This window comes from Amblyomma maculatum, chromosome 1, assembly GCF_055883805.1.
Source record: "Amblyomma maculatum isolate TAMU_Amacu chromosome 1, ASM5588380v1, whole genome shotgun sequence".
NCBI classification, from domain to species: Eukaryota; Metazoa; Arthropoda; class Arachnida; order Ixodida; family Ixodidae; genus Amblyomma; species Amblyomma maculatum.
The window spans coordinates 454347933-454361408 of record NC_139344.1 but is presented as its reverse complement, the minus strand read 5'-3'; the positions used below and the strand labels follow the sequence as shown (position 1 = coordinate 454361408).

The 13476-nt window shown below is 45.1% G+C and overlaps 1 protein-coding gene across 2 annotated transcripts in view; it reads left to right on the top strand.

The window, feature by feature from the left end:
- Window positions 1-13476, top strand: part of SIDL (SIDL trafficking protein particle complex subunit 10) — a 95714-nt gene that overhangs the window by 34230 nt on the left and 48008 nt on the right. For both annotated transcript variants that reach the window (XM_084603024.1, XM_084603023.1), the window contains exons 8-10: window positions 3123-3197; window positions 3953-4174; window positions 10115-10223. In XM_084603024.1, the coding sequence (XP_084459150.1) occupies window positions 3123-3197; window positions 3953-4174; window positions 10115-10223 (406 nt within the window). The remainder of the gene's footprint in view (window positions 1-3122; window positions 3198-3952; window positions 4175-10114; window positions 10224-13476) is intronic.

The window sequence follows — 13476 nt, the reverse complement described above, 5'->3', positions numbered from 1 at the left end:
TACTCATCACCACCATTTTTATTGAAGAGAAAGCTTCACTATACATGCCAGATAGAGCTGTGCTTCACTTAATTATAATTTAGAGTTTCCTTACTGTATAGATGTTGAAGCTCCATATTCCAAAAGCTTGTAGCATTCAACGAAAATTTAGTGCCAAACAGTGGCTGGTGTTCAGCTTTTCAGGTTGTCGGTTGAATGCTGGGGCCATTTTCTGAACTGCGAACGCGAGGGTTTGTTTTGGCTCTGTCTGGAGTAAATTGTTTCTGGGCATCTGGTTTCTTTATTTCCTTTTTGTTTCTTCGTTTCACCTTTCTGCAATAATTTTTTTTTCACTTCCTTACCTTCCTTTATAGTATTAAGGCTGCATATGTTGTTTAAAAACTGAAAATGGGATGCCAGAATTGGTTGGCTTCTTTGTACAGGAATTACGAACAGCACATTCATGCCAGAGAAAGATGTGGCGATGTTGCACGCATACATGTAAATGGCAGAGCACCTCACATATTACAGGTGCTTTGTTTTATGTCTCTATACTGCTGAAGGTATGGAGATGGGAGCGGAAGCTTGATAAATGCATGAGTGGCAACGTTGACAGAATTCTTTTGATGCTCCTAGGCAAGGCAGGCTTTGCCAAAACTGCAAAACAAAAAAGTGGATCCTTGGCAATGATTTTCTGAAATTCCAACACACATAGATCAGGGTGCCAAATGGTTGTTGTTGCTGTTATTACTATTAGTTAAATCTCGTTACAAGAGACACTGTTACAAGAGACACTCGATTATAAGAGTCATTTGAAAATGATTTCATTGGTTTTCCTATGTCTGCCATGTTAACAACATTGCATACAAGAGACATGGTTACAAGAGACACTCGGTTATTAAGAACAACTTTTTCAGGTCCCTGGAGTAAATTCTTCACTATTTAGAAGCGACACAACCCAGGTGTGCTCATACAATGCAGCTGAAGCGTACCAGCTCGTACATGATGCATTTCAGATTCCCTTAGCTAAATTTTGTTCCATATCAACATCCTTTTAGTCGTATATGTCAGGAACTGAGAAGTGCTTCCCCATGATTGGAAAGTCAAAACGACCCCACTGTTTCAGCCACTGGCACTGCATTTCTGTCACCTGCGAAGTAAATAAAAATGCATGAATGACGTCCAGCATTTTTAACTTCTCGCTGTTAAAATCTAATCTCAAGATGAAAACTCAGAATCTTGATGTCTTTCTCTTTGCAAACAATGTTTCTTGCAGCACTAAAAACACCAAAGTTCTCATGCTCAAAGCCATCAAAGTTATTTTTCCCTCCAAATCCCACACCCTACCTTCAACCAATAGACAAAGGCTTTATGCACTCTGTCAAGTTGCTGTGCAAAACAAGGTTGGTAGAACGCCTGTTGCTCGATAGGCAATAGTAATGTACAATAGTAATTGATGCAAAGTTTGCTGTTCAGATGATTTCAGGTGTCTGGAATGGCCTGAGAAATGAAGCTGTGTAATACCATTTCAGACAAGCAGGCTTTAAATGTGGTGACATGATGTAAGAGGGCCCATATATGGATACTGTGGAAAGCTTCCTTGAAGATGAAGCTTAGGCGAGCATCCAAGAGGCTGCTGAGGTACCAGAATCTTTTGAGGAATTCGTATCTGCAGATGTAGATCTTGTGTGCTCCCTGTGCAATTCTCGCGCAAGTAAGTGGCACGTGTTCCACAGAGAATGACTACAAGGACATTTCAGAGGAAAAGTGTCAGCATCCGAGGGGGACAACCATGTAAGAGATCTTCAAAGGTATTAGAGCAACAGGAAGGCTTGCAAAGTGAATTGCTTTACCTCCGGAGTTCGGGAAGAAATACACTCTACACTCACAAAAATACATACTAGTATGAATAACTTCTTTAAGCTTTCCTGAAAGGTTCCCTGTTAATTCGTGTGAATGCATTTATATGCTGATGTGCAGTAAACTGATCAACACAGTGCTTTTGGAATTTTTGGTTACAAGAGACCTTGCTTACAAGAGACATCTTTTTTGGGTCCCTTGAACGTCTCTTGTAACAAGTTTTTGCTGTAATAATAATTATGCACATGAATAGCAGTGGTTTTCAAGACACTTACAGCATCTTCTAAACTGCCCCTTCAGCTGCCCAGTAAGGTGTGTAACATTTAGGTGTGAGCTCAAACTTTCTTAAGATGGAATAGCTTCTATGTTACTGCTGGTGCCTTGCACTGCAGTTTTGAATGAAAGCGGGGAGGCTAACAAAAAGGGTTCTACTTAAGTTGAGGACGATGCATAGAGCTATGGAATAGAAAATGGTAGGGGTAACGTTAAGAGACAGCAAGCGTCCAGAGTGGGGGTTAGAGAAAATGACATTCTAGTGGAAATCGAGGGAGAAATGGGCATGGGCAGGGCACGTAGTGCAAAGAGAGGATAACCGATGGTCGAAAAGGGTAACAAACTGGATTCCAAGGGAAGGAAAGCGTAACGGGGCGGTAGAAAGTTCGGTGGGCGGATGAGGTTAAGAAGTTCGCAGGGGTCAAGTGGATGCAGCTAGCACAGGACCAGGTAAATTGCAGGAATATGGAAGAGGCCTTCGCCCTGCAGTGGGTATAGTCCGGCTGATGATGATGATGATGCTCCAGCTAGGCAACGGTGAATTTTGGTGAACTCTGGGGACTTGGTGGGCTGGCAGCACCTCTTGTTTCCTTCTGTTTCAAACCACTCTCCTCCATTCGTTCTTGTATGGTGGGGCTCTTGTTCAGCATCTGCAGTAATAGAAGTTGGTTCATCTTTGGAGGCAGAAAGTTAGGTAGGCGGATGAGATTAAGAAGTTCGCAGAGTTAAAGTAGGTGCAGCTAGCAGTGGACCGAGTAAATTGGAGGAATATGGGAGAGGCCTTCGCCCTGCAGTCAGTATAGTCCGGTTGATGATGATGATGGCGCTCCAGCTAGGCAACAGTGAATTTTGGCCAACTCTGTGGAACTTGGTGGGCTGGCAGCACCTCTTGTTTCCTTCTGTTTCAAACCACTCTGCTCCTTTTTTCTTGTATGGTGGGGCTCTTGTTCAGCATCTGCAGTAATAAAAGTTGGTTCATCTTTGTTGGTGCACTATGTTCCTGTTCCCAGAACCGGACGTCTGAGATGGCGACGCGCACTCTGTCGTTCCTGCACAACACCGTCCACGAGCTGGCCATCCTGGAGGTGAGGATTCTTATCACTGCCCTTTCACGTCAGCGAAGTTGGCAGGCGGTGTCTCGCTGCTACAACTAGCACATGGTAAACTCTTCTCCCAACGCTCTTTGATCATATACCATCTGCAAATTTCAGCTCCAAAGCCATGTGGTGTCCTGTGTCATGTTATGCTGTCTTTGCGCTGGGCAGCCAGTTTTCAATGATGCCCTGCAATTTTTACTTTAGCACTGTGTTCATGTGTTTTGAGAAGTGCTAAGTGGTTTGTTCAATGCCGCTATATGTAAATCCTTTTTCATATAAGGTGGGTTTTGCTGGCTCAGTGGCTTTGGCATTTGGCTGCTTATGCCACAGTCGCAGGTTGTTCCTGGCCTGGGTAGCCATACTTCGATGGAAGCAAGGTAGAGAAACACCCTTGTTGTCGTGCACGTTGAAGAACCACACTGTTCTAGATTAATCCAAGGCCCCCCCACTACAGCATCTGTCTGAGTGTTGCTTTGGGATGCTAATCCTCACAATTCTACAATTTAGGAATTTCTTTTTTTTTTTTTTATTGTCAGTTTGGGTGATGTTGCCAGCTTTTCAATGCAGAGGGGAAAGTTCTGTGTGAGAATTTCTGGTGCCCCCACTGCAGTGCATTCCAGTTTAAGCTCTGCTCTCTGTGCACCGAAAATATTTGACAGTTTTTAACAAATGAATTTCAGCGTAGGGAACAACACCTCTGAGAGCTGGGAGGAAAGCACCTATTAATTGGTCACTGCCACCAGGTATCCACGCCGCCTGGGGCAGTGGCATGCTGGGTGTTCACCAGCTGTCTGGAGGTGCTGTCTGCGTGCGAGGGCAGCAATGCAACAGATGACATGGTGGCTCCTGCTAATGCCACACCACCGCCATCGCGGAAGGAGCAGCAACAGCAACAGTCCACCATGGTGAATGGCGCCGCGTACTCTCTACATACAGTCGGACTCTGGTCTTATGCACGAGAAAAGGTGGGTGCTATCATCGTTTGTGGCATTGTGGCACTTTTTAAGAGCCTGAAATGTTAGGCATGCGTGACTGGTGACACGAAAGAAAGCTCTCAATGAATTTTTTAGTTTGTGACACCTTTCTTGTTTATCCATCTCTGTGTCTACCTTTGCTTTAAGGTTGTAAGGTTGCGGTAGGCAGCATCACCTTTTATTCATGTGGTTCTACCATTTTGAGCATCTTATCTACAGATGGAGACTCCAGCCTTCACTTTAGGCTCATGCACAGAACATCTTCCATGACATCCAGATTGGCAGGCATAGAAGAGGCCTTCCGTTGCATTGGTCAGCAGACCGTAGAACCTCGTTGATATGTTCCCAGTTTATACCATTTTTCATTTCATACGCTCGAAATCAGAGGCAGTAAAACATCTTCCATCGAGTTACACTACTTTTATGCCGGTTAATATGTTCTTAGATAACACAATTTTCTGAACACTATGTTCAGGATTTTGACATGTATAGTCGTATATAATACATTCTGCGATCAACTGGACATGTGTTAACATGTGCACGTGACATAAAAAAACTTACCGGCAGCACTCAGGCACCAAAGTTGCTTTCCTGCAGTGCCCACGTGCAAAACGGCGAAGCATCAAGAAAGACAACAAGCCAACATACAAGGCACACATTCCACTGGAAACATAACTTCATGAGGAGAAATGTGGTTTCTTTGCGGTGCCTTAGGGCCATAGGGGTGAACCATTTGATAACTACGACTATTCGCTTGCATACAAGTGGGCTGGGTCTTGGGGACTCAGCATGAGCAAAAATGTGGGGACTGTAAGCCATCGCAATGGCTTCTCCACATATCGGTGATGTAAGAGGGCAAAACATTCGGAAACAACCTAGGAAATGATCCCGGCTTGTCATTGCCCTCTGTAAACTGGATTTGTTACTAAATCTCTTCCGTGCTTGGGACAGCAAAAATACAGATTGAATTCTGTGAGAGATAAAAAAGAATCTCTGCATGCTGAATGTCAATAAATGCTGATCTACAGTTTTATGCAGTGAAAGTCTCAATTGTAAATGCCTTTGTGTCTCATTCAGCAGTAAAATGTTTTCAAAATCAGGTAGTTTAGATGATACGTTTTCCTAGATAATAGGTTTTTTTCCCCACATTTCTTAAAAAAAAATGTTGATCTGCGACTGAAGACCTGCATTGCGTATTGTCACGTAGTGGTGACAAGGCCGTTGACACCAAAAGAAGACACAGGCTTGATGGTACTTAAATTAACTCTTTATTGGGCTGACTTGCGCCCGCTAAAGAACTAAGCAACTCAGCGGCAGCGACAGCAAAAAAACTCGGCGACGGCGATAGCAACAAACGTGCTCGTCGATCAACGAACAAAGAATGCCCGTCGCACTTGTCAACGCTCAATTTAAAGGCTGCTCAGAACAATCTATATAATGTCGCTACTGCTACATGCACATGCTGGAACCATGAAGAAAGACACACGAGTGGCCAGCATCTTCGAGACAGATCTCGGTGCATCTTGCGCTACAACGAAACTGATAAAGGTGCAACTCGCGACATCGAGCATTAACAAACAAAGAATACAGAACTGATACGCGATCCAGAATCAGAGTGATAAGGCCGCATGCCGGCGGCTGTTAAAAAACAACAAATACAGTTTTGAAGGCTTCGCGACAGTATTATGAAAACATGCATAAAACCAGACATCTGAGCAGCTAATTGGGTAAATTATGATTTTTCTAGCTGAGGTGTTTCAATGAGGCCACACCTTCAGGCTTCAGTGGATACCCAGCCATATTGGTATGGGAGGAAGTGAGCATGTTGATGCTGACGCTAAGCTTGCTCATGCTGATCAGGCTTGGATCGAAGTCTCAGAAGGGACGTTGCAGTCTTAAAGGCTCATTCAGCACAGGGTGCCATGCAGTTGCACAGCAACAGTGTGAGCCATCAGCAGGAATGCATCTCTCAAGTTGATGCTGATTCGTCTCTTTACCTACCATCTAATGCTGTGCAACGTCAAGGGACTCTGTTCCATCGGTTACGGCTTGGCATCACATACTCCAAAAGCTACCTCCACAAGAACAGACTTGAAGCAAGCCCGAATTGCTTAAGAGCAACATTCCAGAAACAGTTCATTATGTTATTTGCGAACACTCTCACCGCACTGATACAAGGAGAGCCATGGAAGCTTTCTCAGAGACGTACTAGACAGTTGCCCTCTGTCCGAGGAAACTACTTCGTGCACCAGGGTGGCTGTAGTTTTCAGGTGAAATAAGCCTAGATTCTTGTTTGTGACGCTTGCGTGTGCAGTACTGTGTGGACCTGTATAATTTATGACGTGGACTACACATCAGCATGTGCGTTTGTGCCGGGACATGTGTGTGTACTTGGAGCTCTTTCATCAGCGGCGTATGGTGTGCGGGCTTGCGCATTTGTGCCAGGATATGAAAGTATCCAGAGCTCTTCCCTGCAAATGTGTGTGGAGTGTGTGCAATGACAGCTGGTGTGTGTGCAAGATGTGCTGTACATGCTTATGCTTTGGCACCACGCGAACCAAGTGCCACACAGTGTGTGCATGGTCTCCTCAATAACACATACCACGTAAAGGAATTTCACTGTGCTATGACATCGAACGAAATGGCTGCTACTTTTGTTGAGGGCAATGCAGAGAGCTATGGAATGGAAAATGGTAGATGTAACGTTAAGAGATAGGAAGCACGCAGAGTGGGTAAGAAAAATAACTCGAGGTAATGACATTCTAGTTGAAATCGAAAAGAAATGGGCATGGGCAGATCATGTAGTGCGAAGTGAGGATAACTGATGGTCGCTTAGGGTAACAAACTGGATTCTAAGGGAAAGAAAGCGTAGCTTGGGGGAAAGCAGAAAGTCAGATGGGCGGATGAGGCTAAGAAGTGTGCAGGGGTCAAGTGGATGCTAGCACAGGACCAGTTTAATTGGAGTATTATGGGAGAGGCCTTCATCCTGCAGTTGGTACAGTCCGGATGATGATGACATCGTCACTCTTCATTCACACCTCAAGTCTCATTTTGCTTCCTCTTTCCTCCTTTTCCAGTATGGAGTATCAGGTCAGGGTCACTTTACCGCCAGCCAACCTCTCCACCTTTATCGTCATTACATTCTCCTTCCTTGTGACGGTTGCACCCCAGCTGCTTCTTGGTCAGTGTGGGGAGTAAATGGCAGTTAGAACTCTCTTGTATAGCACTGTTTTGCCGCAAATGCTCCGAATGCAGATCTATAGTACCTGCATGCTATTGCACCAAGTGGCTAGAAACACAATTGTCCCCATGTGCCCGCTGCCTCATATATGCCATTCCTTGTCAGTATGAGGCATGTACCGTATTGACTGGCATAATGAATGCACTTCTCTTTCGCAAAATTTCTCAACTTTTGGTGAGTGCGTACATTACGTGTATGGAGCAGATTTATGTAGAAAAATATGACTGAATACTTCCACCACTATGACTCACCTTTAAAATAAAATGGAAAGAACTCTTCAGCACATTTCCCATACTCAAAAGCACAGTCAACAAAGTTGACCTAAACTGCCCTTAACTGCAGTGTGTAATGGCGCATAAATTCTGTCCAGGGACAGTACTGCAAGGAGAGTTTTTAGCACAACTTGCACCATTCACTGCGAAGGCGAACTGCTGCAAGTTGCTGCTCTTCTTTGTATTCCAGGTCTATATATATATATATATATATATATATATATATATATATATATACACACAGTCGAACCCGGTTATATCGAACCCGGATATATCGAATTTTGGTTATATCGAACTCATGGAATATCCCCTTGAAAATCCCATGTAAAAGTATAGGAAAGCCGCGTCATATATCGAACTCAATTTCACCGGTCGTTTGATATATCGAACTCCGCACCACGCACTGGAAAGTGTGCCTTCTCCAAAGACGATCGCATCACCCTTGGCCGTTTGCCGCGTGACGTTTTCTAACCACGCGCGGAAGGAATGAGAGGGGACAGTTCGGCTTTCGGCTGGTCTGGGCAGCGCCACTGCCCATTCCCCAAAGGCGCTCTCATCTGCAGTTATCGTTTCCCGAGTGCCAACACATGACGTTTGCAAGCCATGTGCGTGGGTGTGCACATTCTTTTGCCGAGCTATCTCTCTCCTTCAGCACGCGCTACGCATGCGCCAAGCCAGCTCAGCCCGTTTTCAGACAGACGTCGGACGCTTTCTCCGTGTGTTGCGAACCCTCTGCGCGCGGCGGCTGACGTGGCTATGGCACCTGTGGACGTTAAGAAGCGGCAGCTCTCTCTGATGTTTTTTTTTTCTTTTTTTGCGAGTCATCTTTTTTTATCGCTGTGCTGTACACGCGGCGTAGCGTAAGATATGACGGCTGCGGACGTTAAGAAGCGGCTGAATTTTTTTTTTCTTTTTTGGCGGGAGTCGTTTTTCCTTGCATGTATGAATCAACGAAAGCGCGCGGTCAGCTGCTACGATCATGACGCCCGCCCCAAGCACGGCGCGATAAATCGAACCAGGCTTGTGCAATCAAGCCATCACGGGCACTCTGCCAAGTTCGCTCCCCGCCACCGCAAGAGCGATCAAAAGATAAACGCGCCCCGATGTTATCGCTGCGCAGCATCTTGGCACGCTGCCAAGAAATGAGCTGTGGATGAGACGACCGAAACGGAGTGACGTGCGCCGTCGATATGCAAGCGAAAAACGCTGGCGATTTCTGCCGCCGCGACACAGAAACCTCGTTTTGAGCTGCCGCAGTGACTCGAGCGGCGAGAGGGACGCAGTCCCATCAAGTTTGAAATTTTTTGCTTTGTCGCTGCCGCTCGTCGCTGAGATCGCTCAATCGCTTGCATGTGAGCGAACTGGCCTTAATGTATTTTTTTTTTTTTCGAATTCTTGGGTGCAAACGTGGAGGGTGGGTTCATTATGCGAGTGGGTTGATTACGTGACAAATACGGTATCGTTTTTTCGCATCGTAAGTGCTGTCACAAGCCGATTTCTGTATATCGAATTATCGATATATCAAACTATTTCGCGATCCCCTTCGAGTGCAATATATCCGGGTTCGACTGTATATATATTTATATTTATATTCCAGATCATGGCTGTGGCAGGGTTTCTGTTAGTACTCGGACTCCTTTCACAACATTTTATGGATTGTCCCATTGAGCGGTGTATACAGCAGGCTTGACATTCAGCTGATAAAACTGATGGGGTTTTATATTATTGCATAGTTACCTTGGTGTTCAGAACATGGCACCTGCCCATTCACTATTGGCACGAGAAGACTGCGTGCCATGAGGAAGGGTTGAGGGAAAAGAATTTCACTTTTTGACAGTCATAGTAGATGTTGCATTCATTATGCAAGCAATATGCAGTAATTCTGTGCTTCTAATTGAGTACACCCACCCGTGGAATGCGTGTGTGACATCACATAAATTCAAGACACCAGTGGAAAGGTACACTTTGGCAGCACGCCAGCTGGTGAGGTGGATTCCGAGTATGTCACACTGCACTTTGACATGATGCGTGTGACATCGTACATTAGCGGAGACACAACACACTCCATGACATGCTGCTCCCATGCTCACAACCGCAACCCTTCCTACCAGTTTTGTCCTTCACCTAGTGCCCAGCGACGTTCTTCTTTCGACTGCAAAATACACAGCATCCCCCTGTCACGCAATCCTAACATTGTGATTTGGACACACACCCGCATTCCAAGCAACGCACAGCTCTTGCCCTTGTGTGTTTTAGTTCTGTTTTCCGAAGCGAGCCAGGTAATAAGATTTCTTTTGCTGAGTGACTCCCTGGCTGTTCTGTTCCGGATTGCAGTTTTAGTTCTGTTTTCTGAAGCCAGCCAGGTAATGAGATTTCTTTTGCCGAGTGACTCCGTGGTTGTTCTGTTCCGTATTGCAGCTGAAGCAGTTAGGTGAGCTGTGTGGCCTGATGCCTGGTCGCGAGTCCACCTCGGAGCACCTACTCATGGTGGTGGCACTGCTGTCAGGCATGCAGTCGTCGGCCGCTGGTAAGAGCGTCACACGTTCTGTTTGCATGGGGCTCGAAGTGATGGGGCTCTACTGTTCCATACAACAGTTAACGAATTGTGTTATGTATTTTTCAATTTCAATTTCCCGGACTGTGTTTACCTCCATTCCACTTACAAGGGGAGTCTTCTATGTGTGCACCGTGTCACCTGACCAAGCTGGCTCAATGAATTATTCACAAATGGCTACAAAATATTTGTGTGTGTAAAATTCGTGAGCCTTTAGGGTCTGATATACAGGTTTGTGTATTAAGAGGTGACTGCATTTCTTTGATGATCGCTATTCTGAAGAATCATCTGTCCTAAAATTCAATAAGGGAGGAGGCGGCTATCAGCGCGCACTTTACTTCTTTGCATATTTAGATGAAAATGCCTTTTCTTTTTCTTCATGTTAGTAATGCTCCCAGATCTAACTGCACAAAATTTCACCATTATATTTCGAGGGCTTCTTTTCTTTTTTTTTTTTTTCTCTCTTACATAATTCTTATTTCTTTATACCTTGTGGAAAGCCTGTCGGCTTGAGAAAATGGAGTTTTAACGCTGATTCAACAATCACTGGATTTGTGACTTTATGATACGTCTCACAATAAGCAACGCTGCTGCAGTTTATAAAACCTATATATTTTTTAATATAGGTTCCACATATTTCCTGGTAGGTTTTAGCTGTGAACTTTGGAAGAGCATATAAAATGAATGGACATGCACTTCAATTTTCCTAAAACTGAATTTTTCGCAATTTAAAAGTGGCTTTGCCCTTCTCCCCCGTCCCTTTTCCTTTAAATATTTCTTTATTGAAGGTATAAGTGCTCACCTTCATATCATAGAAATAGTATTTGTAAATCTGAATAGTTAGTGAATGTGATGTCTATGGAAAAAAATTTTTTTACTGCGCTGCTGCTCTCGTAATTCTGTTGCATGGAACGTCCTAAGAATCTTTACAGCAAATTTGTGTTGTTTCATCTGATGAGCAAGGCTTGCAAGGAACAGCAATGAAACTGCGTAATGCAACTGAAATGTGGAAAAGCCGTTTAAAGCACTGCTCACTGTGCATATGGTGTCGGAAGTAAAAGCTTCACAATTGAAGCAGAGTATTCTGCAATCGTGGTGTAGTGGTTAGGGCGCTCAACTAATGGGCCCGAGGGTGCGAGATCGAATCCCAACTGCAGTGACCACTTTTCAATGGAGGCAAGAAGCAAGGCGCCCGCGTGCTGTACGATGTCAGTGCATGTTAAATAACCCTAGGTGGTTGAAATTACTCCTGAGCCCTCTACTACAAAATCCCAGCCAATAAATTCATTTGTTGTTGCTTGCTTTGTAAGAGACCCACTGACAGCTGCCCTCAATAGCTCTAAATTTTATATACTGTCTCAAGTTCTAAAGAAAAAAATGTCAGTACAGTCAAACCCGGATATATCGAACTCGAAGGGGATCGCGAAATAGTTCGATATATCGATAATTTGATGTACGGAAATCGGCTTGTGACGGCACTTACGATGCGAAAAAACGATACCAAATTTGTCGTGTAATCAACCCACTCGCATAATGAACCCACCCTCCACTTTTGCACCCGAGAATTTGAAAAAAAAAATGCGTTAAGGCCAGCTCGCTCACATGCAAGCGACTGAGCGATCTCAGCGACGAGCGGCAGCGACAGAGCGAAAATTTTCAAACTTGTTGGAACTGCGTCCCTCTCTCCGCTCGAGCCACTGCGGCAGCTCAAAACAAGGTTTCTGTGTCCCCGCGGCCAGAAATCGCGAGCGTTTTCGCTTGCATGTCGATGGCGCGCGTCAGTCCGTTTCGGTCGTCTCATCCACAGCTCATTGGCAGCGTGCCAAGATGCTGCGCAGCGATAACGTCAGTGCGCGTTGATAGCTCCTGCGGTGGCGGGGAATGAAATTGGCAGAGTGCCCGTGATGGCTTGATTGCACAAGCCTGGTTCGATTTATCATGCCGCACTTGGGGCGGGTGTCATGATCGCAGCAGATGACCGCATGCTTTCGCTGATTCATACATGCCAGGATAAACGATAAAAATAAATAAATAAAATAAACATCCCCGCAAAAAAAAAAAAAAAAAAAAAAAAAAAACCTGCTGCTTCTTAACGTCCGCAGCCGCCATATCTTACGCTACGCCGCACGTACAGTACAACGATAAAAAAGGATGACTCTCGCAAAAAAAGAAAAACAGAGCTGCCGCTTCTTAACATCCGCAGGCGCCATAGCCATGATAGAATTAGTAGCCACGTCCGCTGCCGCGCCGCCGCACGCAGAGGGTTCGCAACACACGCTGGAGAAAGCATCCGACGTCTGTCTGAAAACAGGCTGAGCTGCTTGGCGCATGCGTTGTGCGTGCTGAAGGCGAGAGATAGCTCGGCAAAAGAATGGGCACACCCACGCACATGGCTTGCAAACGTCATGTGTTGGCGCACGGGAAACAACTGCAGATGCGCGCGCCTTTGGAGAATGGGCGTGGCGTGGCGCTGCCCAGACCAGCCGTTGCCGAACTGTCCCTTCTCATTCCTTCCGCGTGTGACTTGAAAACGTCACGCGGTAAACGGCCAAGGATGATGAGATCGTCTTTGGGGAAGGCACACTTTTCAGTGCGTGGTGCGGAGTTCGATATATCGAACGACTGGTGAAATTGAGTTCGATATATGACGCGGCTTTCCTATACTTTTACATGGGATTTTCAAGGGGATATTTCGTGAGTTCGATATAACCAAAATTCGATATATCCGGGTTCGATATGACCGGGTTAGGCTGTATCTGTCAGCAAAGCATAACAAGACAAGTTTTGTTTTTTATATTTTTACAAAATGCAGTTGATTGCAGATATATCAAACTCGAAGAGGTTTGAGAATTGGTCATTGTATGAAACAAGGCAATAAGGAAGCTCATTTGTAGTCCTTAAGCATTCATACTATAAGGGAATGCTAGTGACGCACACTGGGTGTCGCTAGGCCTTGGCAGAAGCTACTGGTAATCATAGTGATTATGTTGCCTGCACACTATAAAAGCAGTATTACTTGAATTGAAATTAGAATACAGTGGATATCTGCGTCGTCTTCAACAGTAAAGCAAGTTGGGTAAGAGCTGCCACAAACCTTCGGTCAGCAGGGCTGGTTTCACCATGCAACAACTGGTGTACCAAATGCCAACTTCTCCTTATGGCAACAGTGCCACGTTGAAAATTTACACGCTGCACCGAAAACAACCCTAAAGCTTATGGTACGGTC